The sequence below is a fragment of the Alternaria ventricosa genome, assembly GCF_023758065.1.
Source record: "Alternaria ventricosa strain BMP 2768 chromosome Unknown scaffold_12, whole genome shotgun sequence".
In the NCBI taxonomy this organism is placed as follows: Eukaryota; Fungi; Ascomycota; class Dothideomycetes; order Pleosporales; family Pleosporaceae; genus Alternaria; species Alternaria ventricosa.
In genome coordinates, this window is record NW_026055692.1 from 901,588 (window position 1) to 927,838 (window position 26,251).

The window sequence follows — 26,251 nt, forward strand, 5'->3', positions numbered from 1 at the left end:
TTCTGCGAATTGAGAAAACCGATGGAGCTCGTCATCCATGATGCGAAACCCGTAGAAGTTACTGCCTGGTGGCGTGATGACAACGTCGGGCACTGTGTTCAAACTGTTCAAACCGATTTCATAGGTATTTCCAGTCATTTCAAACTCCGGGAAGAGTTGTTTGACCATCAAACACCACGTACATCCAGTCCTGGTACCCGTTCGAAGGCTCTCTCCAGTAATCTGATTCAAACCCTGGGTCAGCCTGCGTTGTATTCATTGAGTGCTCTGGGTGGTTGTCGCAAACACAATCCACAAACGCTTTGTATGATGCAAGTCGTACATAGTGACCGCTTGCAACACTCACGTTGTATTTGAACTCAGCAATATCACCACGCCCCAGCTTCTCAAACCCCTCCGTATCGAAGCAGTTTTCCCAGCAAGGCTCGCAAACCAACGCGCGAACACGCTCCAGCGGCTCCGGTTCACGCGCCATCGTGGCGGTATATAGTACAACGCGATCTGCGCACAGTAGCGTTATAGTTGAACTGCCATTGTCAAATAAGTCGGGGTGGACGGGGAGATGCGAAGTGAGAGAGGAGGGCTGGACTCGATTTTGCGGGGTTCTGAAGTTCGGGCGCCACCCACGTGGAGATGTCCTGCTGCGCCATGCATCCGCATGTGGAAAGTGGCGTCTCTAGCAGCCACGTATGGGTATGTCAGATTTAAGCGTCAATACCATCGCGCGAGGATATGTTCCCCTTCTGCGATTGTTGTGGCGGTTATCTTAGTACAAACAAGCTCGGTGATGTGGGGAAATACGTGGACTAGTTGTTAAGATATCTCGTTAGCATCGAAGTTGGATGCTTCGGTTACGCTCGTGCATAACATCCAACACACAGAAGCAGGCGCACATCCTCATTCTTTTGCAAGGGATGAAGATCTTCTGCCGACGTTGAAAGCCTCACCGTTGTTAGCCACCCGAACAGCCGCAACCACACAAATGCAAACGCCATAGAACCCTGAAGTATTGAGCATTGATAGCTTTTTTCATGCGCGCTGTCTAAAGACTCGCACCAAGCGGAGCTTTCCCGTCAAGCTTAAAGTACCCTGGTTGCAGGTTTTGGAAAACTTGCATCGGGTCATACCTTTGCGATACAGCCCTTAGTCTCGCCATGTTCTCCTTTCCATACCCAGAAACCACGGGCTCATATCCGCTGCTGTACGGCATGTAGTAGTACTCGTTATCGACACCCAGCTCCCTAGCCATACGCTTAGACGTCTCAATATAGGACTGGGCAGCCTTCATCATCGTGGTGTCGTCGCTAGACTCGTTCCAGGCCATATACACCAAGACATGAAAGAATGGGCCGTTCTCGGGGTACAGGCCAAGGGCGTTGCCACCTTTCTTTTGCATCGCTTGTAGCGCTGGCTTGGAAAACGCTTGGAATGCAATGTTCACGGAGACGGCAGGCAGACCAGGTGCCACGTCAAAGAATCTGTCGGTCATCTTTTGAATGAGCTCGGCGCTCATTCTGAATGACGCAGACCACATGGAGGTGCGAAAACCAGATGGCATATCGTCGCTTCGGTGTGGCGTCAGATCTTCGAGGGTACTGTTGCTCGTCTTGTCTTGCATGAATGGGATGCTGAGATACTCCCTCGCGATTTCGGGAGGGTTCGAGAGGTCGACTGGGAGGAGGTATTCGAGTTCGGTAAACGCGAGCTGGTAAGTATCGTATGTTGTGAACGACACTACGTGTGCGAACTTCGTATCTTCTTCGGCAGTATTGATGGCGTTCTCAAAAGCAGTGATCAGTGCGGGAGTGGTGCTGGGGTCGTGGATACGCATGCCACCCCACATGGGCGGTTGTACAATAGTCTCATAGTGGAAGGTTGTGACGATGCCAAAGTTGTTTCCGCCACCGCGTAGGGCCCAGTATAGATCGGGGTAGCGACTCGGAGACGCGTTGATGATAACGCCGGACGCGGTAACGACTTCGTAGGACGCGACATTGTCGCATGCAAGACCGTATTCGTTTGTCAGGTCGCTGATGCCTCCACCTAGAGTCAGACCACCAACACCAACGTGTGCGGCCTAGAAGATGTAAGCGCACTTGATGGAGAGTAGCTTGGCGTTCGAATTGAACGTACTCGGCCACCGACTATCGTCAAGTTGTACGGTGTGAGATACCGGTATGCATCTATCCACCGGTTACCTGGCCCAATAGCAACAGTCTTCTGGTCCGCAGACAGCTTGCGTTCGGTAAAGTCTTCTAAGTCAACTGTAATACCTCCATGGATACTGGAAGCACCTGGAAACGCGGCATGCCCACCACTCTTTACCGCAAAGGGGCACTGGGTAAGGCGAGATATCAATACCAAGGATGACACTTCAAGAGTGGCCTTGGGAGTAAAGGTGCAATACGGCACAACGGCGGCTTGTTGGTTCGACCAGTATTCGGCGTTCTGACCACGGGCAGTCTTCTCTTTACCGAAGGCGACTTCGAGCACGTCACACTGTCGCGGAAATTAGCTCATGCTGCAGTGGGGCACAGTGCCGAAACTTACTGCGATGGAGCAGCCGCTTGAAGATGATCGGATAGCCAAGCCCGTCAGTTCAGGCATTGCAGAAACATTGACCCCATTCTGGATGAGCGCTTCGGTTACAATGAAATCAGGTGCTTCGAATGAGTCTTGAGCCGACACCCTCACGGTGGCGGCAACGGTGCCACATGCTATCGCCGCGATGGGTTTCATGGCCGAGAGATAGGTGGAAAGACTGAGATGAGATCAAGGACGAGGTTAGCTGGCCCTTTTACGGTCGAAACTTGACCGCAAATGTACGCTCACGTACGAGTGAGTAGGCAAAAGGTCCGCATGCACTAATATTGCGCGAACGTCTCCAATGCGAGCTTCCGCTCGTGCATTAGTACGTGTTGAAGGAGGTCTCGATCCTTCTCATAGGATCGCTCCCCCGGCTCTGGTAGTTGGATAGCCGCTGGCCACGTTCACAGCTCCCGACGGACGACGAAGGTACATTGGTGCCTCCCGCGCGATGAGCTTTTCGTACGCTCCCGAAGCATAATGACAATGAAATTCCTGTGGAGCAGCCATAAGGAACCATGCGAGTCGAACGAAGGATTGATGTAGAGATGAGTTGAGTGGGGCGCGCGTGAAGACACGGCAGGTGCGACCTCGGATGGGCGCGTCGGCTGAGGCCCGTGCCGCTTTGCCAAGGTGGTCCCGTCCTCGCGCGCATCATTGCAGTTTCCCCCCCTCTCCAGGGCTCGACCAAAACATCATTCTTAACGACTGGCGCCCGCAAGGTACTGGACTGTGTAACAAGTATGCGTATCGACAGGGTAAAATGGCGAAGTACATATGGCAGGCCACCGGTCGGGGCTTTGCGCGCACGCGGCGGCAATATGCTAAGACTCCTTACCTTCGCGGATGCATTCTTCCGCGGCATCAGCTTGTCACATTGTCACGTCTGGACTATGGCTCTGCAATTCATTGCACATATCGCTCTGGTAGCAGTGTTCAGATAGCTCACGGGAGAGCATTAAGAGAGAGTTCTGAAACATTCAGGACACCTCTGGGATTGCTTACAGCCGCTTCCAACAACTCTCTGGACATCAGGGGCTCACGGCCCCAGCATCTTGCCGTAACGATGCTACTTGTCGACGAGCCAAGACAATTTTCACCAGAAATGACGAACAGAATGCGTCGAGGTGTGGTGTACACAACACAGCGCCTTGGATGAACGCGGGCGGTACGACGCGTCTGTCGACCAAGCTGGGCACCAGCACCAACAAAGACTGTCTGGATCACTAATCACCTACCGGACCACCGGGTCATCGATCGGCCTCACTGCTGCAATCAGAACCAAAGCTGAACACCATGAAGCCTGGGATACAAGGTTGCGGGAAAGCGAATTACTCAGAGGACTATCTCTCTCGGGATGCATAGGGTAAAGTGACATATTGTAAGCAGTGAAATTTTGTCTTCGTGAGGATTGCGTGAGAAATCCGCTAAATCTACGTCTGTCTTCATTCCGATAGCCAAAAGCTTCATATTAAACCCAATGCGTGGTCAAGAGCAAAGCTTCCTCTTGAAGAAATCGGCCTGTCGCTTGACGCATTCCTCGAAGTTGGGTTGCGTGGCGTATGCTTCGTAATGACCACCGCGGAACAAATGCAGCTCCTTTGGCTCAAGTGCACGATTGTATGCTTCCAGTGTAGTCGCAGTGGGCGTCACAACATCGTTATCTGCAACAGTCATGAGCAATGGTGTCGGGGAAATGTGGTGAATCCAGGCCGCTCCAGGATGCGCTCTAAGATTCTCCATGCTGACCACGAGTTAGTTGAATGAATCTTCGCTGGCATTGCCAGGTTGATTCTTGCGTAACTAACCTCCTCAAGGTTACTTGGTTTTTGAAGTGAGGAACGACGCCCTCAGCACCTCCCATGGACGCGTTACTATCTTTTGTAGTCATGGCCGATCGGTTTAATCGATTTGGATCGACAACAGGAATCATCATAGGTGGTTTGCCAGCAGCACGATCAATTCGATCTAGAATAATCAAATTAGTCAAAACTCAAGAGATGTGTTAGAGAATCGGGTCGACACGGACCTTTCTGGAAATCTGCTTCCCAATCTGCGATGTCATCTGACCGTAGCAAATTGGCAAAAGCAGAGTATCCATCCACCAACGGCGCCTGCGAAACGACGGCCTTCACTCTTCGGTCCACCGCAGCAACCCAAAGCACACTACCACCGCTGAATGACGAGCCCCAAATCCCGATCTTGGTAGGATCCACCTCAGGTCGGGTCTGAGCGTAAGTAATGGCGTCGGAAATATCACTCATTTGTATCGGTGCGTCAACTTCCAGTCTAGGTCTGCCTACTCCAGCATCGCTCTCTCCAAATCCACGATTGTCGAAAACCAAAGCGGTGATGGGAAGGTTCGCCACAAGATATTCAGCGACCGCTGTCAGGCCCTGATCTTTCGTGGCCGAGAAGCCATGTGAAATGACTACGCATGGCAACTTTTGCCCGGAGTAGTTTTTAGGGGTATAGAACAAGCCACGCAGGGTGGTTTGGTCCAGCGTTAAGAAAGAAACTGGTTGGGTGGACATGATCGCAAGAATGTGCTTCCAATTCAGAGAAAAATCGTTTGTGGAAGAGGGTATTGAGTTTGAGGTGGTTGAGGTGGTTGAGGTGGTTGAAGAGGCGAATCGAGCCATTAGAATGCTTTATATTATAGACTACCCTCAAGCTATCGTGGTTACTCATACATGTAGGCTACTTTGTAATCCATACTTTAGTGCAACCTCAGGTAAATCCTATCACAATGCTGCACAGATTCCAGCCTTACGACCCTCCGGATCTCCGCGTCAAAGCTTACGTAACTAACTTCGGAGCATGTGCGGGCAATCTCATACGGCCGTAACTTTACACAATTCGGAACAGTACTACTCCGGACTTTTCCCGATCGGCAAAATCGACGCTTTTAGTTCGACAGCCTTTCTTAATCTCCAGGCTAGCTTGTCAGATGATACGGTGGAATAGAGATTGTTTATATGGTGGCGTCCATCGCATCAGATAGTAGACTACCAAGCATCCATCTCGACTTACTGAACTCGCAACCTCTGTTCTTACCATTTTACCATAACAACCTACGACACACTCTACAATGCCTCTCTGGCTCATCTTCTACCCCGAAGGCCATTTCCAGGATACGGCCGCGAGGAAGGCTCTCACTCAAGACATCACCAAAATCTATACGGACATAGGCCTTCCTGCTTTTTACGTTGTCATCAACTTCATCCAAATGGGTCCGCAGGATATGTGGATAGGCGGGGAGCAGAAAACGGACAAGCCGTTCATTCGATTCGTCATCGACCACATTGCCGTCAACATGCCAGACGACGACATCGTGAGGGACAAAACAGCCAGGCGAATTGACCAGGCTTTGAAGCCTCACGTTGCTGACAAGGGATACGATTGGGAGTTCCACGTGGATGAAACGGACCGGCGTTTGTGGAAGGTCAATGGATTGGTTCCGCCGAAGTTTGGAAGTGAGCAAGAGAAAGTTTGGGTTAAGGAAAATCGTGCTGTACCATATCGCCAAGGATTGTAGACTGATAATGGCGTGTGGAACACGATATAGCTTGACCTCCTGGTCTGCCAATTTCACAGGAACCAAGAAAAAAGCATACTTTGCGAACTCTGTGTACTGCTTGAGATCTGTACATTTTGCATCCGTGCAGTTAAACTACCTTCTTGCTTGGCTTTTTTGATAAGCCTCCGTTAATCAACTCATTGCGACTCAAAAACGTCAGAAGTATGACCTGTGAGTACACGGTTGCAGAGCAGGGAAAGTACATGCTGCAAGATGTATTCTCGATAGCGGGTGTTGGTCGTTGCATCCACATCATACTCCACAACAAGCCTCTGCGGAGTTAGAGATCTCCACATGAACTAAATAACCTTGGAAGTTCACATAATCAATTACTAACAGCAAGTCGACAGGACAATGAACCTGAAACTTGCATTACTAATCACCAAATGTGTGAGGCGATAGCCAAGCCGGAAGTCTACCTAGTGTTGCGATTAGAGTTCCACGCATTTACGGGCGTAAGCTAGGGTATACACATATCTATGGGTCTCTCCGCATGCTCCCGATGCGCATATGTACGGACGTAAACTAGTTCTGAGTTTCCCCGCACCCCACACCTGCATTGATCATTCTACGTAACCAACCAAGAGTTCACATCGTCGCCGGTACCGATTATCCTCTTATCCACACAAGCGCTCCTCTATAAAGATCTCATTGAACTGGAGATATTCTACATCCTCATCACAATATTTCCCAGATTACTGCACACAAATTACAAGATGGGTAATACCAAGCTCCAAGTCGATATCTATATTGCACCCGTTATCCCAGCCACAACCGGCTTTCCTGATTACGAAAGGGCAGCTTGGTCACCCATCAGCTGTGTACTTGTCCACGGACCCGAGTCAGCCGCCCTCATCGATACTCCCATCACCGTTAAGCAAGGCGAGGAGATCGCCAAATGGATTCGCGAGACAGCTCCGAACAAGAAGCTCAAGTATGTTTATACCACCCACGCACATCCCGATCACTTCGCGGCTGTGCCAGTACTGCAAGAACACTTCCCTGGCCTCGAATTCGTCGCCACGCAAAACGTTGTAGCCGGAATCCAAGAATTGTACAACACGACCTACGACCATGTTTGGCCAAATCTTTTTCCGAATCAGATACATCAAACCAGGTCGATCCCGAAGGCCCTCCCTGCCTCAGGCGAATTTTTCATCGACGGCGAGAAGCTTCACGGCGTCGAAGTCGGACACACGGACAACGAGTTCTCCAGCTTTCTCCACGTCCCTGCAGTCGACCTTGTCGTTACGGGCGACATTGTGTATGGCGACTGTCATCAGCATTTTGGGGAGGCCAACACGCCAGCTAAACGCAAGGAGTGGCTGGATGCTATCGATCTCATTGAGGCAAAGAATCCTCATATTGTTGTTGCAGGACATAAGAGAGCTTCACAGGCAGATGCGCCATATTTGATCCAGTCGACTAGGGAGTACATTTACACATTTGAAAAGGAGTTGGCCAGGACAACGAGTGCTGAGGCATTGTATGACAGGATGAAGGAGTTGTATCCTCAGAGATGGAACCTTTTTATTTTGCATTTCGCGTGCCAACAGTCGTTTGCGGCGCGAGAGAGCAAGCTTTGAGAAACAGTAGAGTAGACACTGTTAAGCTGTTGAGCAAGAGTCTTTGATAGTTGGTACAGAATGTGAAAGATGATTTGCGGCTCGTAATCAAGATGCATCATCACTCCTACGTTGTTTGTTAATTTTATTCCCCGGAAATTACGCTATCAAGAGCACCAAGGTACATGACACTGATTCTCATTAATACCTCGTCAACAACGGTGTATATCCTAATACAAACGAGCACCCGGATAGGAGTGTGTACGCTAAACCAGACAGTTTAGAAACGCTCATATGAATGCTGGCTCAGCCTCGACCGTCGCTTTCGCCGTCTCGTCGGGCGGCATTGTGACCAGGCACGCGGCGCAGCAGGCATGGCGGGATGGAGCGATGGATGAGCTGTCGCATGCAACCTTGGAATGCACGACGTCGGATGCACGATGTCTCAAGAGCAAAAGACGGAGTATTCAGAGAATTCAGACGAGCTGATTCGCATGCTGCCAAAGAAAAACAGGTGTCTGAGTTGGTGTTTTCTATCATGGAAGGGCAAGAAGCGGGGCGGGACTAAGCCTGAATCCAATTAGCGCATTCCCTTATCGATACTGAACGCTGGCCTCAAAGCATTGAACAGGGCGCGTCTTTGAACACCGCTATACTCACGAACTCAGTACATCAACACCCATCAGCAATAGGATTTGGCTTCTTTCTGCAAAGGTTTACTCATCTTCAATCTACCCTGGTATCATACGAAGTCGCTATACTGGCCCGACGTACCGGCCTTCTGAATGTTCTTTCCTTCGCATCCAACCCGTGCATGGCAGAATGAAAGACATCACAGTGCTTGTCTCATAGTATCTATGGGGAGCGGCTGCTTTCAGGCATGTCCAGAGCTTCATACCAGCTCTGAAGCCGAAAGTTCAAAGGCCCACCCCGAGTAGAACGCAAGACATGTCTATCTGAGTGATAGCCCGTCATAGTGCTCACAAAGCTAACTAACCGTTCGCGTGCTTCGGGTCGTAGACGGCCTTACCAACGTCACCGGGCTTCGCTATCGTCTATTACACCCCGAATCTATGCTCTATAAGGTCGCCAAGTGCAAGAGCGGAGCCTCAAGCGGAGAACCAAGCGAGAGCTGGGTTTATCCACCAATAGACCTTGACCATCACGGCCACGCAACAAAACCACCTATACCAGCGCATCTACTCTTAGATTGATCACAATCATCTACTTACGATTCACCACGCTCGTCTTCTGGCAGTTTCAAGTCCCAAAATGGCCGCCAAAGCTCTCGTCGAATCGCTGAAAAGCGCCAACCTACTTCCCTCCGCCATCATCCCCGAGTCTTTCACCCCAGCTCTGGACCTCAGCATCAAGTTCCCCTCCGGGCTTACTCCAGAACATGGAAGTCTCGCTCGTGTGAGCCAGGTCAAAGAGCAACCCATCATCTCCATCTCGTCTCCGCCAACATCTTCAGCCGCGAGCTTCACATTCATGATGATCGACCCCGATGCGCCTACACCGGACGACCCAAAGTTTGGCTACTGGCGCCACTGGGTCGTTACCTCTATTCCCTCTCCATCAGCGACCACCTCACCAGACGACATCACCGCGAGAGGAAAGACGCTCACGCAGTATCTGGCACCTGGACCGAAGGATGAGAGCGGGCCACATCGGTACCTCTTTCTTCTATTTGAGGAGAAGGCAGGCGAGACTGTAGAGAAAGCGGATGTTGGAGGAGAGGAGTTCGTTGAGAGAAGAAGTTTTAGAGCAGAGCAGTTGGCGGAGAAGAAGGGTTTGAAGTTGGCTGGGGTCCAATGGATGCGAGGAGTGGGCGATGGGTGGAAGGAAGAAAAGGATGAGCTATAGAAAGAGTAAGGACGCAGCGGTGGTTTTTACCTGTAAATAAAAGCTCACAACAGCTTCATCCAGTTATGCATCTTCCGTTCAGGATGTCAAGATGCTTCAGTGCTGGGCGGTAACGCCAAACTCTTGCTGACTCAGCCGTGCCGCCGCGCTAGCGCTCGACGCGTCTCAAGCTTCAGCGCACAAGGTTGTGGACGCTCCAACCCTCACCTGGTCTCTCGTGAGCAACAATGCGCAACATCACGACTATTCCTTGACAGCACACCATATTTGAAGGCCGCGAGTGTACTCATGGTTCTTGCGAGATGTCGAAATACGATACTGCTATGATGTCACCGCCCCGTTTCGAACGGCACGCGTAGGTCGTTTCGAACGGCACGCGTAGGTCGTTCCGTCCAGACTGACCGCAAACCAGTACCACCTTCATGGTCGCCGCGGCCTCATGCTCAAAATCTCCATCGCTGTTCGTCTCTCGCGTCCCAGAGGTCGACTTCCACGCAAACGCTCTTTCGCTGCGGCCGCCGCATGCTTCCTGATATCCCGCTGGCGTTCTTTTCCATGCGGCACGTTTGAGCGTCCTCGAATACTGTCTTTATTGGACCTGCCTGTATACCGACTGGCTCCTCGATCGCTCGACCGATTATTACTAGGCGTATCGACATCCTCCCTTCTTCCACGGCTATGCCGCCTCGATGCTTCAGCAGCCTCACGTGAATACGATGCGGTTCGAGGAGCTCGATTTCGATGTGAGCTTTGCTCGCTGGCTGAGGAACTATACTGGCGGTAGCCATGGTGGTCGCGATCATGTACGTTGGTCTGGGGCGCCTCTCGACGCAAGTGCAAGCTGCTCTGTGCCTTCCCTTTCGTGGTAGACTTTGGTCTCATCCCGGCACGTCGAAAGCCCTCAAGTGGCGATAGTCCTACCTCTGAGGGTCTGAGCTCACTACGCCAGACCGGCAGTCTAGCTTGCCTTGCTTCCTCAGAGTTACGGGGAGACTGTTGACCACGCTTGGTATAGGGCGCTGCCCTGTACTCAATCATCCCTCGAGAACCGCTTTCCTGGGGCCTTACCGAGTATTTATAGATGCTATCCCTCATGTTATTCGGGCTGGTCACAGAGTGGCCTACGTCACTCCCAAGACCCTCGCTTGCCGCGATCTGACGCCAGCCTTGACAAGCTTTCATCAGCTTCAACCTTGCTGATTCTCCGGATCTCCAGACCCCATCCTCGGTAACATTAAAGTAACTGGACCGTATGGATAGGCTGCTCTCAAGTTCCGGGAGCACTTCGACAGCACGTAGTTGCGCGGACTTCAGGTCATCCCGTTTTTGTTCCCACGCCCTGCCCAGCTCTTGCGCTTTTGTAATCCAAATGTCCTGACGGAAGTCATCGCGAGCTTTAGCTTCATTTTCGTCGTCTGCTGCTACGGATGCAGACCCTCTTGGTCTAGCATTGTCTCCGCTCTTTGATCTAGCCTTTGCCAACTTATCATCAAAGTTATCCCGATACTTTCTGTATAGAAGTTCCGCTATGTTGGCAGCCTGCTGCTTTCCAGACACGTCCGCCATAACTCTTGCCCGCTTTTGCGGTCGGTCTGTTGTATCACTTTGACGATCAACACCGGCAGCATTGGCCTGGGATCTACCATCTTCATGACGTCTTCTTGTTGCTCGCGTGATGATAGCGTCCCCTTTCCGCGGCTCAGGATATGGCTTGAGGAACCTGGATTCTATCAACACCGGATCTAGCATGCGGTCAACGACGAGCCAAGCGTCGCGCCACGCATTTCGCTTTGCATTGAGTTCGTCTTCTAGCATTGATTTGTTATTGAGGATGATCCCCTGGTTGTTTCGGCTCCGCATCAACTGTTGCCATAGATCATCCAACTCTTCCGCTTGTCTGTCGCTAGCAGTCCCGGCTTGTTCCAGTTCTTTCTTCTTGAGTTGTAACCGAAAGTCAGTGGACTCAGCTATGCCAGCAGCATCTTGACCCTGCGTCTCGAATCGCTGTCGATGAACCTGAGCTTCGCTTTCGAACTTTCGGAAGCTTCTCCCAAGACAAAGCGCTCGCTGTATGCTAGCTGCAAGCTGTCTGGAAAAGACCAAGGCCTTAACCTGATCTTGATCTTGTTGAAGGACTATGTCACCCACCTTGGGTTGATTGCAGAAGGTTAATTGGTTAATCGCCGTCGTCGCCCATTGCTTGCAGGCCTTCTCAGACGACGTCTCTGGATGTGGCAGTTCATGCGACATCTTGACATGTATCGGTGTAATGGTATATGGTAGGTGAGTTGGTGGATGTTGAACGACAGACAGTTAGTGTGGAGATGCAAGTGCAGCCCTCCAGCCAGCTTCTTGGACAATGTGACAGCGGAGGCCTTCCTCAGATCGTCGTCTGCCTCTTGGACTTGGATGACTCTTGCAGTCGCAGCAGGGTTTTGATACTCAGATGCGACTGCTCCTCTCATTTCGCACGCGCAAGCTCGGATAACGTCTGCGCCTGCGCCATTCATCAATTTGTCCGAGTGAGTAACAACTGATAATTCTGCACTAGCAGGCTCATTGCGGGCTGAGACCTGGGAGGCCCAAACGACTTATAAAGCTGAGGAAGGCGTGTAGTCAAACAAATAACACAAGTACTGTCGCTCAACAAAGGACGTGAACTCACATTCTTGGCCACCTTGATATGGACGTAACCATGTTCCATGTACAGCGTTTTTTGTCATTCAACGTCATCCGGAGGTTCTCAACACTATCCTGGGACCGTGCGCAATTTCCTCACTTCCGATGGCGTCAAGGTCACGGTGCAGGCTTGGCACCACGAAGCCTTTCGGCCTCTCAAAATTCATTCCCTGGTTTAGGCTCCAACTCCTCTGGGGGTATATAAGTCAAGTGCTTGCCCTTTGCTCGATACCACCCCACTCTGCTAGCGCTATCTGTTTACTCTTGTAATCATAGTACACAAGACCAGAACTTCCAAGATGACTGATCCGGACGGGCGCGGACAAGGTACGATATACTACATTCCTCTCTCAATGTCGCTGACATGCTTTCAGGTTTCAGTGCATCGAAACTTCCCCTGGTTCAATCGTACCAGCCTGCGACACCCCAACTCAACTATGACGAGGTACGATGACATCTCGCCACTATCAACAAAAGCTCCCCTGAGCATCAACCCAGCTTCGCTCACGAATCTCTTTTCCGTCAAAGCAATATATTTAACCTCGCGAGCAAAGCTAATGTATTGAAGGATGATATAGCCCCTGCTATCCCCGCGTTTGGAACTACGCCCGATGTCTCGAAAAAGCGCAAACACACGGAAGTGACTACTGGCCCCTCTGATGACTTCGACGAGGAGTTCTACGATCTCAGCGATACTGAAGTTGAGGGTGACCCGAGCGCCATCTTGACTGGCAGATTCAGCGACCTCATGACGGAAGACATCGCCGAGATACTGCGGCGCAATGTTTTATTCACCTCTACTAAACTTGGTGCGGTGATCAAGGGCCTTGCTGTCCATCTGAACCCAGCATTCCACGACCGCGTATTCATGATGTTCAGCAAATCAGCCGTGGGCATCCCGCGTGCACCCCAGATGCCTCTTGAGCATCGAGTCAAGGTCGGTATGGCATTTTGGGAGCGAGCAGTGGGTTATTCTCACGAAGAAGATACTCCCCTCGGAGACAACGCCGCTGGTTCTGCACTGGGAAAGATTACCACAAAACGGCGCTTGCACATCGTTCGCGCCATTGTAGGCGACAACGAGTTTCTGACTACGTGTGTGGAGACTCACGGTAAGCGAGGGCTCCACGCTCCGTCCATACCGCCGGATACATACTGGCAGTGGCTGCGTGTAGCTGATGCTCGCGACCGAGACCCCGTTAACCATGGCCCTCACGGTGTTCTCAAGGTGGACACAAGCCAGGCCACGAAGCCAGTTCGCATCTCGGATATGTCATACGTGCTTGCAGGCGCGATCAGTCGATGCACACTTACGGAAGACTGGGATTTCGCCGGATATCTCGATGAAGCCAGTGTCACTCTTCTGGAGACGATTGGAAACCGAGTGATAACATCGCAGCGAAACGACAAAATGAATCACGGACTCTATGACTCAATGAACTGGGATGCTATAGACGACGGCCGTAACGCCATGGGCCTCGCAGCGTATCCACGACCTGACCGCCGGCCACCCCCTCGTCGAACTGGGACTCCTCAACATCATCCGGATGACGACGAGTCCGACAACGATCGTAGGCGTTCCGATCATCGCCGCCGCTCTGATGATCGACGAGGTCGAGACCACCGGGATTCATCTCGAAAGGATCGTGGCTACTCAAACACCGCATCTCACGAGAAAGATCGGCCACAGCGCCCTCGTGGTTCGGATACTAGGAGCTCTCGACCGCGACCGACCCAGGGAAAGAGGGCCGTCCAATATGACGACGTTGACCGAAGCAAGGCTGATGCCCCTCGCGGGGACCACACCGCAAAAGTTGATCAGTCCTGGAACAATGCTGTTGAAGACATCAGGGGCGGTAGTGTGTACATTAGCCCCAACTATTACAGCCGGGAGTCTACAGGCCGGACTGACCGCAAGAACAACGACGAAGGTCCTCCCGGATCGCGTGGCCTTGGTGGTTATTACGATCGCTCCTAGTGGTGCAATTCATTGCTACCTGGAGGGTCTTGGCGAGGAGAACGCGCGACGGCACACGGAGAAGCGGAGATGGAGGAATTTGTCGGAAGATGGGCAAGGTGAGATGTTTCGAGCACTTCGTCTCAGTGCGCTCGTCGTACATACCCTACATGAAGGCAGACTTAGCTGATATGAGCTTTCCAAAACTGTGGGAGCCAAGCTGGTCGGATTTGTGTAAAGTATTATTGTTGCTAATGGAAGATGCCATCTAATGTTCTCGTGAGTGATTGCTAAGTTGTTTGCTTGAGTGTGGAGATCGGGCGGAGAAGAGCCGTTGGTGACGTCAGTGCACGGGCCATGACGCGAAAGTCACGCGTAAGCGAGAGTCCAGCATTCTTTCACCACTCGCACTGTCACTACACCTCGGCACCCTTCCTTCACAGCAGCAGCCCTACTTCACTGGTTTCTCATGTCTCTGATCGGATGCGATGACTTCCTTCTGTAAATTATGAACGCCATAAGGAGACGAAGAACCACAAGTTTGCGCGCCCGGCACAGACGCCCGCTTGCATCGAAAGTCTCCTGGAGACCAGCATCGCGCCCATGCAGAACCTCGAGCTAAGACATAGTTCTTCCGCTCATTCCGATTCGGTGGCCTAACTTGCTACGTACATGGTGTAAAGCTGTCATCCCAAGTCGTCCTAAACTTATGCTGATCTCGCCCAGGAGACCTTGCTATCACCTACCGGCATGATGGTCAATTCCTAATCCGACACTTCGCTCACGCTCCACGCCGTCCTATGATCGTCTTGGGTCATTCTCACACTAATGTCGAGTTTCGTGGATGAGAACAAGGGACTCCATCGCTCGGTTTCGATCTGCGTACCGCACCATAATCGATGAGAGCGCTACCCGGAAGTGCATTCGGTGGACACACGGCGATGAGCTTCTGCCGCGCTTGACAGTTTGCGTCGTACATGATGCACGAATTACGCATCGTATACCCTTACGAGCTTCGTGTCTTGGGGCTTATCACCTGGCCTCTGCTTGCGTAGGAATCTGCTGGTGTCGATTCTCCTCACCTATGGACCAAAGCCGGTATCTGTCACCGTCTGAGCCTTCAGCGTAGTTTACGGTCGGCTTCGCCTCTCAGATAGCAGCTGCTCAAACTTTGGATGGCTTATCTACGGTGCTCTCGTGAGGAACGCCTGCGTTCGCCGCCGACTCGATAACGGTTATCTTGGTCCATATCTTCGCGGTCGCGATATTCTCCGCCTCTTCTGACATGGCGTCTCTCTCGATTCACATCCAAGGAGGGTGATCGACTCCGACTTCGACTTGGACTTCTCTGCCTGGGAGAATCCCTCCTTCTTTGTCTGGTTTCTCCTCGTCGAGCTGAAGCTTGTCGCGAGCGTAGTCGAGAGCTGCTTCTTCTTCCGCGTTCAAAATCCTCACGTTCTTGCCTAACAAGCCGTTCGATTCGTAAGGTTCGTTCCTCCCTTGTTTTGCTGTCAGCAGACGGACTACGCCTATGGCGATTTCTGTCTTCTTGATCGGAGCTACCGTTTCGCTGGTCAAGCTCATCGCTGTCGTCCACAACTCGCGTCCCGTCTTGACGTCTGCATCTTCCACGTGGCTCATTTTCCGTCCGCCTTCTACGTCTTGACTGAGAACGATCTCTTCGTCCCCCGCGGCCCCTGCCATTCGTCCCATCGTCGCGAGCCGACTCCTGTCCGCCAGCCAAGTCCATTTCCCTTCCGGATCGATGGCCAGGTGCCGCTGCAGGTCTCTCGGTTCGATCTCCACCGGTGCTTTCATACTGCTTCAGTATTCCAGCTTCCATCCATACCACGTCTAGCAGCCTGTCTACTTCAAACCACGCATCTCTCCATCGTCCCACCTCTTCTACGTCGCCTTCACCTAGGTAGACCAGATTACGCTCAATGACACCATGATTAGCGCGCATACGATGAAGGTCTTGAGCCAAAGTATTAAGCTCTTTTCTTTGCTTCTCGCTCATAACAAGAGACTGATCAATCTCCTTCTTCTTGTGTTGCAGCTCAAATTCGAGAGCTTCCACCAAACCCGCATTGTCCAGTCTCTCTGTTTCGAGCTCCTTTATTTTGGCTTTGGTGTATTGAGCGGATAATCTATGCTGTCGGCCCATGGAAAGTGCTTTTTGGATTTTCGTCGCTAGCTCGCCGGACAGTGTCAGAACAAGGACGCTTTGTTCACCATTCATGGTTTCGGTCAACTTTGTACGTGCTCCTTCGTAACTACGGGCCCCATTTGGTGCCGTCCAACTGGCGACAATCCGTTCTTCTTTTACAGGTGGATGACCTGCGTGGTAAGGCATTTTGCAAGTATTTTCGGGCTCTATGAAAGATGGCGTGCAATCGTTACCGAGGATGAAGTTTTCTTGGACGAAAGCAAGGTTGCAATTACGTTTTATATACGATACTGATATGTCAAAGAAGCAGACAAAGGAAAATGCACAAGGCGAAACCTGCTTTCATTGAGTGTCTAGTCTTGGACTGGACTGCTTATGACGAACGTGCGCATTGGAGGATGTCCTTTCAAGTCTGTAAGTCGATCTCATATATGGATTCTGAAAGGTCGACGTGCAGGCGTCAAGGAAAATTTAGGACTGGATCTACACCAGCACTGGGTACCGCGTACTTGAGATGGAGCGACTGTTGGGACTAACCCAAGAGGTCCAATTCTTCTGAGGTTGTGCAGCCAGCGAATACTACACAATCTTCACTCGAGACTGTAGCGTCACTTGGTCTTCCTAAATTGGCCGCGCTGCAGGCTAGATTGCGATCTGACGTTGCGCTTGGACAAATGTGAACTGCAACTGCTTCGTGCTCCACTCTAGGAAGACCAAAGTGCTGCCCACGTCTACTCACACGCCTTACTTTCGCATCAACAACTGCGCCGACTCCGAGCAGATAGTTCGACCTACCCCGACCATTCTGCAGACCACACTATCCGACGACCAACCCTTCCCCTGTCCCGCCTGCACTGCGCAGTGCGCGCTCGACTCGATTCCAGTAGTGCATTCTGCAGCTACTATGGAGCCACACGAAACTGAGTCTTCGGTACGTAGATATTCTGCTTGGGCCATCGGGTGTGCTTTAACCTTCACGACATAAAGGTCTATAAAGTAGATATCTGCAAGTAGCTAACTCAGCGCAGGCCGACGACGGTGGTGATCATGCCGTAAACGCGTCAGATCTGCTGCACGTCGATGACGTTTGGACCAGATACGCTCGCCGCGCAGGCAACACCGAGTCAAAGCCGACCAACGAGACCATTGAACTTGGGCTTCAACCAAGTACCAAGAAGCGTCCACACGAACACACTCCTGACGAAGACGGAAAAAGAGTTCGCACCAAGACCCATAGCGCGCCACAAAGCTCAACTACACCTGTCGATCAGCCGACACCACCTTCAACCCCCCTCGGCGGACCAGCCCCAGACATCAAGCAGATCATGACGAACCTTGCAGCAGTCACTGGTCAGATTGTTGCATCTACCAAAGACAAGTCCCCAACTGATAGTAGCTCTGCCTCTAAGACCATCGCGGACAAGTTACGAGAAGTGCTTAAGATGCTTGTTCCTTGCGTAACCGAGGTCCGTTCCATGGGGGTTCTCGGCGTTGAGGTCTTAGGGCTTGCAAGTTTGGTGGATTCCTCGCTCGGGCGTGAGGGCATACTTACCATCATCTCGTCGCCCTACGCCAATAGTATTCCCAAGCCAATTGTTCTCTATTACACCGATTACTTCGCCGTTGGAGACACATTCTGGGATCGGGTGGTAGAGTTTGCGGCTGACCAAACCCTGGAACCTGGTGAGAAAGCCGCTCCAAGCTCACAAGGAATGGTTTGTGTTGCCTTCCGTTTACATATTGTTACAAAAGTGACTCCGGCAAATATGTGGACGACAGTTGGCCGACTCAATGGTGGAAACGGGCTTTCACATCTACACAAAGACGACCTTTGGATGCACCTGCATCTTCACGACAGTGTGCACGGGCCGCTGCCACAAAATGGGCTACTCAAGACGAACGGCACACCACACGAGTCGCTGACCTATAGACGGGTCAGAGGTTACAATCACTGGAACGTCGATAAGAACGCCCACTTCTCCGCAGTAGATGCAGTACCACACATTCCTAGCGAGGGCATGAAACCTCTGGGACTACTTGATGAGGACAGTCGCGACCTGCTCATGGGACTGAAAGCCAATGCACACAGTCCAGACGGGGAAGTCTTCGTACGTCCAAAAGGTATGAATGTGGATGCGGTCAAGAGCGGCCTTCGACAGGCGAACCATCATCTTCCGGGTGATATGCCTCGTCCACACAATGCACAGAGGCGTGAACATTTGTTCGGTCAATTACGCACTCATCCTTCCAAGAAAGATTCCACGGATCTTATACGAGAGTCAAGCACATTCAGCTCCGCGTACTCGGCATCAGTTCCCCAAGCAGGAGAAGCCAAGTCTTCGGTTGATCAGTCTCGAGACCAGTCCTCCAAAAAGGTCAATCCATCTCAAGTCATGTCTCAACCCCGTGACAGCCCGGCATCACATTCGCAGCAGCAAGCACAAGCTCCGGTTGCGGTGAGGGAAGGTCGAAACTCTGCGGGCGAAAAGGCCGATACCACAGCCACAGGTCTACGGGAAGCTCTTTCTCATGCTAACATGAAGCTCCAGACCGGTTCAATCACCAACCAGCCGGCTATGGCACAAGTTCTGAATCAGACTCACAGTGGAGCAATGGTCAACCCCGTCCTCAACGTGACAGAGCAAAACCAATCGTTAAACATCAACCAGCCTGTCTCGAACTCATCATTTAGCCCGGAAAGGAAAGGTGGCGATGGAGGCTCTTAGCTGTCTTAGCAATCGTTGATCGAGATCTGGAGACAGGGGGTCGCAGGGTTTGGTGCAGGTTTTCACGATGCGATCATTCTATTGATTGCGCAGCATGGGATAGCTAGGGGTTATTGTTTTCTTTACACTATCTGGTTTCGGTAGCATGTGAACGGACTACCGTCCAACCAGTCACGATACGATGCAACGCAGCTTGCATTCATCGATAATGTAACTCCTCAAGTCATGTCAGAATGTCTCTTCACGTTAACGGCACTTTCCAGAACGCCACATGACCCGCGATTGCTCAACATTAACAAGGTAACGACACTGCCCTACTACACGATGTTTCACAAGATGCCCACTAGCAAACTTCTCACAAAGCACCCTATCTACCACAGCCCCTCGTGTCGTCTTCAGGAGGGTTTCGACTTCTTATCCTCCGGGCGCTTTCCTCGCGAGTCCTGTGCTGCTGACTTTCGCGGTGATTACGTTCCCGATATCCTGGTGCGTCTCTAGATGTACCTCGTTCTCGTGCTGGACTGCTTGATCGACTTCGGTTCCGTAATTCGCGATGCGCTTCATGATCATCCGCTTGTTGTCGCGCATGGCGGGGCATGGAGACATCGTGGCCATGACGCGGTGGTGGGGGCGGCGGCGGCGGCGGGCGCGACGAATATGCCCGATACGATCTTCGCGGATGCTCACTAGAGTGTTGGGACAAGCTCGAAGATGTTTGAAGATCCCCATTGTTATAGGGTCGTCCTGTGGGATGCCTGTGATGAGTATTTACACCTTTCCCTTTGTCGAGGTTCGTGGGGCTTTGGGCTTGGACACTGTTTTGCCATTCTGAGATTTCGCTTCTTCGCCCTCCTGTCTGCCTTTGTCGGGCGGGCTCTGCTTCCGGTGCAGCTAATGGCACGTGGTCGCCAGGTATAGTCGCCTGGCCTCCGTTTCGCCCGACTTCGTTCTTTGACTCAGTCGCTCTATGTGGCCTTTCGTCGTCCGCATCCGACTCGCCGTCCACCACTAACCGCCCTGCATCTGTCCATACTTTGGCTAGAATCTTGTCTACGTCAGTCCAAGCCTTCCGCCACCTATCCAAGCCGCGTGCGACTTTGCTATCATACGTTGCAATGGTTCCATCATAGACAACTTGGTTGGCTTTCAGTCGCTCGACACCTTGGGCTAGGCTCGTCAATATTTTCTTTTGCAACTCAGTCGGCTCTTTGTTTGGCTGTATCTCTAGTCGCTTGACGTTCAGGCGATGCGTGACGGCCTCCAAAGATCCGGCGTTGTCCGCTTGCTTCAAGAGCAATTCGTGCTTCCATTTCTTGACGTTCTTAACTCCCTGGATATAACTACGTCCCAACGCAAGAGCCGTCTCAATCTTTCCCTCGAGCTCTCCGGTTAGAACTAATGCCCAAGTTTCGCGCCTACCGTCTCGTACTCTCTTAAGTCGCGGTCGCGCACTGTTCGATGTCGAGACATGTGCCGTCGGATGAATCCAATTCCGACATGCTTGTTCCGAGTGTGTCGTCTCTAATTCTGCGTTGTCGTACATGACTCTGGTTTTCTTGGGAGGTGAACGTGAACTCGACAAGATGCGCGAAGCTTCCGGACTTTTAAGTACAACGACAAAGCTAGCAAGTTTCTTTGACCACGATGCCGCTTTGTGATTTTAAAACAAAGGTTTCGTTCGTCCGACCAGCCACGCAATGATCAGAAGATTCAATTGGAACACTCTATAGGTATGACTGCGCAATCTGATTGGCTACCACCCGCTCTTGTGTTGACGTTGCTTCCCTTTTCGAGAGGACCTGATACACCACGATCTAGCTACCACTTGAAGCTCGGAAGCGAGACTTAGATAAACTCAAAGCCTTCGAAACCCACCAGGTGTATCAAATGCGAATCTCCATTCGATCTGTTCCATCTAAGCGGCAGCAGACACAACTACACGCCGACCATGCAGAATTCACTGACCCATTACGCGGGTCAAGTCCTGCCAATTTTGCACTACGTCAGAAACGCGCTGACTACAATGAATTGGGTCTTTATGGGAGCACAGAGCTCGCCCTGCTGATGCACCCACCGAGAGTCAGTGCACCGCAATCCACTACATCAACTCCGCATTTCACTGTTCCTTCTCGGAAAGACCTTTCTAGACAACCAAGCTCTCAACCAAACTATCACAACCACTTCGAGCATTGCATATACACAGGCCGCTTACACGATTCAAATCCGCTGAACATGGCGGATCGTCACCGTCGTCCAGGCAAGGCTTCATATCCCTACATATTTCAGCACTTCACTAATCAAAACAGACAAAGATAGCCCACAGGCATCGCGAGGGGCACGGCCCAAGGCCTTTGAGCAACGCGACGATGAGAAAGTCGCGGAGTTCGAACTCGAGGACGTGGTAGCCACCGATGGAGAAAGCTCGACACTGAGCCCGGCCAGCCCTCCCCCGCAACCTGAACAAGACATCGAGCGCGTTCCGCAGCCTATTCACGCCCCTTCCCCACGACCACAACAAGAAGCACGCGAAGCGAGTGTTGATAGCCAAGACGGTTATCATACACCTTCGGAGTTTCCTCAAGAAGAGCGCGAGCCTGCTGCTAGCTCGCGAGAGCAACCTACACGCCCGCATGGTAGGCAAACAACCAGCCCTTCGCCACCCGAGCTTCAGTCTCGTCCGGGTACCAACACAGCTCCTCCACTATCTCGTCAAGAAGAGCGTAGCTTAGTCGCCATTCCCCAAGACCAGACCGCACTGCTCCATGAAACTGGTAGATATGTCGCCAGCACTCCACCGACCGGCCCGCGACCTCGTCTGGGTAACAGTCTAGCACATCGGCTTTTCGAAAGCTTCCTGCTTGCCCAAGACGAGCCCATTCCACCTGTTGACATGTCCACCCATGAAGGGAAAAATCGCTTCATTCAAGTCCTACAAGACTTTTTCCAGTACGCAGCGCGTCGACCAGAATCAGATGGAGGTATCGTCAGGCGTGGGGGCCTTGGACTAGACATGGGCAACATCTTGACCGTCCTCTTTCCTGGATTCGCTGGCTTTACAGCTCTTGTCCTTTCCCAGCGCGCCAACAGCGTTCCTAGACAAGTCCGACGACCGCTTGGAACCTTCTTACGCAAGGGCGATCTGTTCTGGGCAGTCACCAACGAGTGGGTTGCTGATAGACACCAAGAACTTGGAGACAAATCCGCACCAACCAACTATGGTCCCATCTTGACAGCTTTTCGACTTCAAGTAGTCGTAGATGCTGATTCAGACATGCTACATGTCGTCTACGGTCGCTGCAGACAGTTCAGTGGGCTGGAAAAGATTCCCGATCGTCAGAAATGGAAGAATCTTCGACTGCTTGACGAATCGCTACCAGACAACCAGCCTGGGAATGACGGCCCCCACGGCAACGCCCGAGTTCTGGTAGGAGATCAATGGGACAATTGTATGGCCATCAGCTCGCTTTGCCACATCGATGTGGTCGAAGTGCAGTCAATCACAACCATGCCTTGGGGATGGATCTATGCTGGCCGTCTATCGGGCGACGCACTTGCCATGTTAGACTACCTTCGCAAAGCGCATTTCAACAAGGATGCCGACATCGCTCCGGTGCCTCAGGGCATATGTCATCAAGCAGTATGTGAAGGACTTCGCGGATTTGCTCCGCCTATCCACCCACCGAGGGAGAGCGAGTTTAAGAAGGCGAAACACAATCCGCGCCATCTTTTTCCAGACTACAAGGCGAGTGTAGAGCCCAATTGGGATGCTCAGCGCACAACTAGAGCTCAGCGTACTCGCAACCCGTATCAAGGATATGGACAACAACGCCGGCCCGGTGATCGAGGACAAGATAGGGGCCGTCAGGATCAGCGTGACGCCTATGGCCGGACCCGTCCAGATTCGCATCCGCGTCCGCGTACCCGTAGTCGTTCACCCCGTCCAAGGGACGACCATCGTCGAGCACGATCTCGCGATGACCGTCACTACCGACCAGAAAACTACGGAGGTCAGCATCCGCGCCGCCATCAAGACGATCGCCCTGCTGAGACGCGTCTCGGCGATCATGTCCATACTCGGCCTGTGTTCCATCCCGTGAACAACGTGATGCAAGATGGGCGATATCAGCCTCACGTTTACCACAACTATGCGTCGCGCGAGCACGACGACAACCATAATCCCGAGCGTGAGAACTACGAGGACGACCGTGGCCATGACCGAAATGAAGAGGGTGGCGCGTACCAGAATCCTGAGCCGCGCAATCACGACGACAACCGCAATCGCGAGCGTGAACACTACGAGGACGATGGTGGCCGTGGCAGGCATGAGCAGGGTGGCGAGTACCAGAATGGAGATTTACTCAACTATGGTTGAGAGTACAAGAGGCCTCTCGTACGAAGAAGCCTCTTTGTCCCCTGGTATCCGGATTCGGAGCGCGTGAATGGGTCGATGTCGGTATCTCATCTCAAGAGGTGTTCTCGATGTACGTTACACTGAGCTTCAATTGAGGAAATGGGCTTGTTACCGCCGAAATATAAAACGAGGCCTTGTTCATTGTAAATCGTATAGAACAATGAAGTGTAGAATTCTCGATGGCGCGATGTGCTTTGTTCAAGCTTTTGATATCGAAGTTCCTCAAAGACCGAGGGACGAGACGATGTCCGCGTGATTCTTTGTGTGATTTCCTGACTGCAAGACCCCTACGTTAAGTGACCTCGTTGTTCAAAGTGTAGTATATGCGAGCTTTAACAGGGGTATCGCAACGTGATAGCCTTGGTCAATCCTCGCTGTTCGTATGATAACTGCGTTGACGATGGTCCGACGAGCCTAATCGCTGCGGCCGCAACATGGGCCGACAGCTGTCGCGTGCTGATCACAACGAAATTGTAGGTCTCGCCGCATCTCGAGTCGTGGTCCTCATTGATTCGCGAAGGCTGTAACACAGGATAAGTGAAGTCTTCGGACTCTAATGGCGCGGCGGACTTGGGGCACGAAAGTCCTAATAAAGACGTGTTCTCGTGTGCTTGTGTCCGAACATGTCGCTTGCGACGAGAATTGAGGCGCAGAGGGATTGATAACCATCTGAAGAACGAAAGACTGTGCGATAGCCGTTTCGATTTTGATATAATAAGAGGAAAAAGGTGTCGAGGGGCGGAGATGCGAGACGTCCGACATGATCGCCTGGGGCTAATCCAAAAACGAGGGGCACGGAGACACCAAACACGTGTCATGACATCACTCATAGCCTTGCAATCATCATGTTCTCTTTCTCCAATTCTTCGATTGGAGTTAGATGCATATCAAAATGATTGTATCAATTGTCTGCCATTACATACGATTACTTGGGAACGATGACACGCTGCGCCATGCCTCTCATTATCGCTTCCGATGGTCGCAGCTGCTGGGCGCTTTGCGTGCATCACGCTGCGACCTGCTACTCCTTCCGGAACCAAGCATCCTGAACAACCTCTTTCGCTGATGCCCTAGCGGATGGCTCCATTCGTAGCATGCTGCCGATGAGTGCGCCGACTCGCAAAATGTCTTCTCGGCTCATATCCTCGCGCCTTTCCCCATCAAAGTACATTTCCTCCAACCATTCTTGAAGTGAGCTAGTGGGATCGCTGTCATCCAATGTCTTTTCCATGGCATACCAATCCATCTTCCAACGATCCGGCAAATCGTCGCTGACTGTCTCAAGCATTTGACGGACAAGGCCTGCAGGCGTTATCATGAAGCTGTCAAACGGCGGTTGTCCGACAATGAGCTCGAAAAGCTTGCTACCTTGTCAGATATCCATCGAGACGCTCTAGGGCTTGCATGGCAGAAGTCGGACTCACCAAACAACCCATACTCCAAAGATCTACTCGATAATCCACCTTATCTTTGAAGATAATCTCCGGGGCGCGAACGGGAAGTGGAGTGCGCAGGGCGCCAGGACACTCATCGCGTAAGAACGATTGACCAAAATCAATGATTTTGATCGAGCTGGAGGATGACTTCATATTCATGGTGTAGGAAGTGGGTCTGACAAGATATCGAGGCATATTAGGTCCTATTGGCTGGCCATCTTTTCTTTGCACTGTGCCAGTTTCGGGCTGTCCAAATTTCCGGAGGAAATCTTCTTCTCGCAAGTTTTGCAGCGAAGGGATCGTGAATGCTAGGTTGCGGGTGTGCAGATCTGAGGACGATGAGCAGAGATGCTATGAACACCGGTGTCACACTGTACCTGCATGCGTAATTCCCCGCTCGTGAAGGAAGCACAAACCAAGCAAGGCTTGTTTCGCAATCATCTTTGCAAGCTTTCCGGGAGGCCTTTCCATGAAATGCGCGTCGAGGTAATCGGCCACACTCGGTCCTAACAGCTCTAGCACCAGGCACTCATGCGTTCCATTTGGACCACTGATATGGAAACAATCTTTCATTGTCATGAGATGCTGGTAGCCAGGCTGACTCGATTGCGCCACAGCTGTTGCACGCAAGACTGCAGCCTCTCGATTCTCATGGGTTGTCTCAGATACCGATATCTTTAAAGCGACATACGTTTGGTCCCTGGCAGCATCTCAGCTCAAGTCGTCGATGTTTCGTAGAAAGCGGAACCTAATATCGCGCGCAGCCCAGACAGTCGAGTATCCACCCCAGCCTAATTTGTGCAGGACTTTGTATCTGCCATTGCTTAAACGATCGCCCAGGTGAACGGGATGATAGCCACCCCTTTTGTAACGATGCAAAGGTTCAGCATCAATATCGCAACTATGTGTAGACCAATCCATCGACGAACTGCGCAGAGAAGGCCGTGCAAGCGTAGATGAAAGTGAACGTCTAGGCGTGAGTGTCGTCAAGGACAATTGCGTTACCAGCCTTTTCTGGATCGATATGGTGCGAGTTGGAGCGATCGTCCTTGCGACACTCATGCTTTCGCTCACACGCTTGCAATGAGATGTGAAAGATGTCTAGCGACACTGTGGTGGCGTGAAGATCAGACCCTTGAGAAGGGACCCGTGGACGCCAAGAAATCATGGTGCCGGGCCGCGAGTTGAGCCGGCGCGCGTTTCGAGCCACCCAAACATCACAACCAGTTATTCGTCCCAACTCCAACGCGCCACAACTCCATCAACACGCACTCT

At 51.9% G+C, this 26,251-nt stretch overlaps 8 protein-coding genes across 8 annotated transcripts; 6 read left to right on the top strand and 2 right to left on the bottom strand.

The window, feature by feature from the left end:
- Positions 1 to 1,042: 1,042 nt before the first annotated feature.
- On the bottom strand, positions 1,043 to 2,739 carry J4E93_007162 (uncharacterized protein; the record flags this gene model as incomplete). Its single annotated transcript, XM_049345072.1, has 3 exons — positions 1,043 to 2,077; positions 2,134 to 2,499; positions 2,551 to 2,739. 3 exons carry the CDS (start codon positions 2,737 to 2,739, stop codon positions 1,043 to 1,045), a joined length of 1,590 nt encoding a protein of 529 aa, XP_049197997.1.
- Positions 2,740 to 5,677: 2,938 nt separating this feature from the next.
- Positions 5,678 to 6,124, top strand: J4E93_007163 (uncharacterized protein; the record flags this gene model as incomplete). Its single annotated transcript, XM_049345073.1, has 1 exon — positions 5,678 to 6,124. The coding sequence occupies one exon, from the start codon at positions 5,678 to 5,680 to the stop codon at positions 6,122 to 6,124; it is 447 nt and encodes a 148-aa protein (XP_049197998.1).
- Positions 6,125 to 6,882: 758 nt separating this feature from the next.
- On the top strand, positions 6,883 to 7,752 carry J4E93_007164 (uncharacterized protein; the record flags this gene model as incomplete). Its single annotated transcript, XM_049345074.1, has 1 exon — positions 6,883 to 7,752. One exon carries the CDS (start codon positions 6,883 to 6,885, stop codon positions 7,750 to 7,752), a length of 870 nt encoding a protein of 289 aa, XP_049197999.1.
- Positions 7,753 to 9,003: 1,251 nt separating this feature from the next.
- Positions 9,004 to 9,597, top strand: J4E93_007165 (uncharacterized protein; the record flags this gene model as incomplete). Its single annotated transcript, XM_049345075.1, has 1 exon — positions 9,004 to 9,597. One exon carries the CDS (start codon positions 9,004 to 9,006, stop codon positions 9,595 to 9,597), a length of 594 nt encoding a protein of 197 aa, XP_049198000.1.
- A 2,978-nt stretch (positions 9,598 to 12,575) lies between these two features.
- Positions 12,576 to 14,254, top strand: J4E93_007166 (uncharacterized protein; the record flags this gene model as incomplete). Its single annotated transcript, XM_049345076.1, has 2 exons — positions 12,576 to 12,603; positions 12,855 to 14,254. The coding sequence occupies 2 exons, from the start codon at positions 12,576 to 12,578 to the stop codon at positions 14,252 to 14,254; spliced, it is 1,428 nt and encodes a 475-aa protein (XP_049198001.1).
- Positions 14,255 to 15,535: 1,281 nt separating this feature from the next.
- J4E93_007167 (uncharacterized protein) lies at positions 15,536 to 16,475 on the bottom strand (the record flags this gene model as incomplete). Its single annotated transcript, XM_049345077.1, has 2 exons — positions 15,536 to 16,052; positions 16,114 to 16,475. The coding sequence occupies 2 exons, from the start codon at positions 16,473 to 16,475 to the stop codon at positions 15,536 to 15,538; spliced, it is 879 nt and encodes a 292-aa protein (XP_049198002.1).
- An 832-nt stretch (positions 16,476 to 17,307) lies between these two features.
- On the top strand, positions 17,308 to 19,129 carry J4E93_007168 (uncharacterized protein; the record flags this gene model as incomplete). Its single annotated transcript, XM_049345078.1, has 2 exons — positions 17,308 to 17,334; positions 17,432 to 19,129. 2 exons carry the CDS (start codon positions 17,308 to 17,310, stop codon positions 19,127 to 19,129), a joined length of 1,725 nt encoding a protein of 574 aa, XP_049198003.1.
- A 2,023-nt stretch (positions 19,130 to 21,152) lies between these two features.
- On the top strand, positions 21,153 to 23,501 carry J4E93_007169 (uncharacterized protein; the record flags this gene model as incomplete). The annotated part of the gene is made up of 2 exons (XM_049345079.1): positions 21,153 to 21,161; positions 21,453 to 23,501. The coding sequence occupies 2 exons, from the start codon at positions 21,153 to 21,155 to the stop codon at positions 23,499 to 23,501; spliced, it is 2,058 nt and encodes a 685-aa protein (XP_049198004.1).
- Positions 23,502 to 26,251: the final 2,750 nt, after the last annotated feature.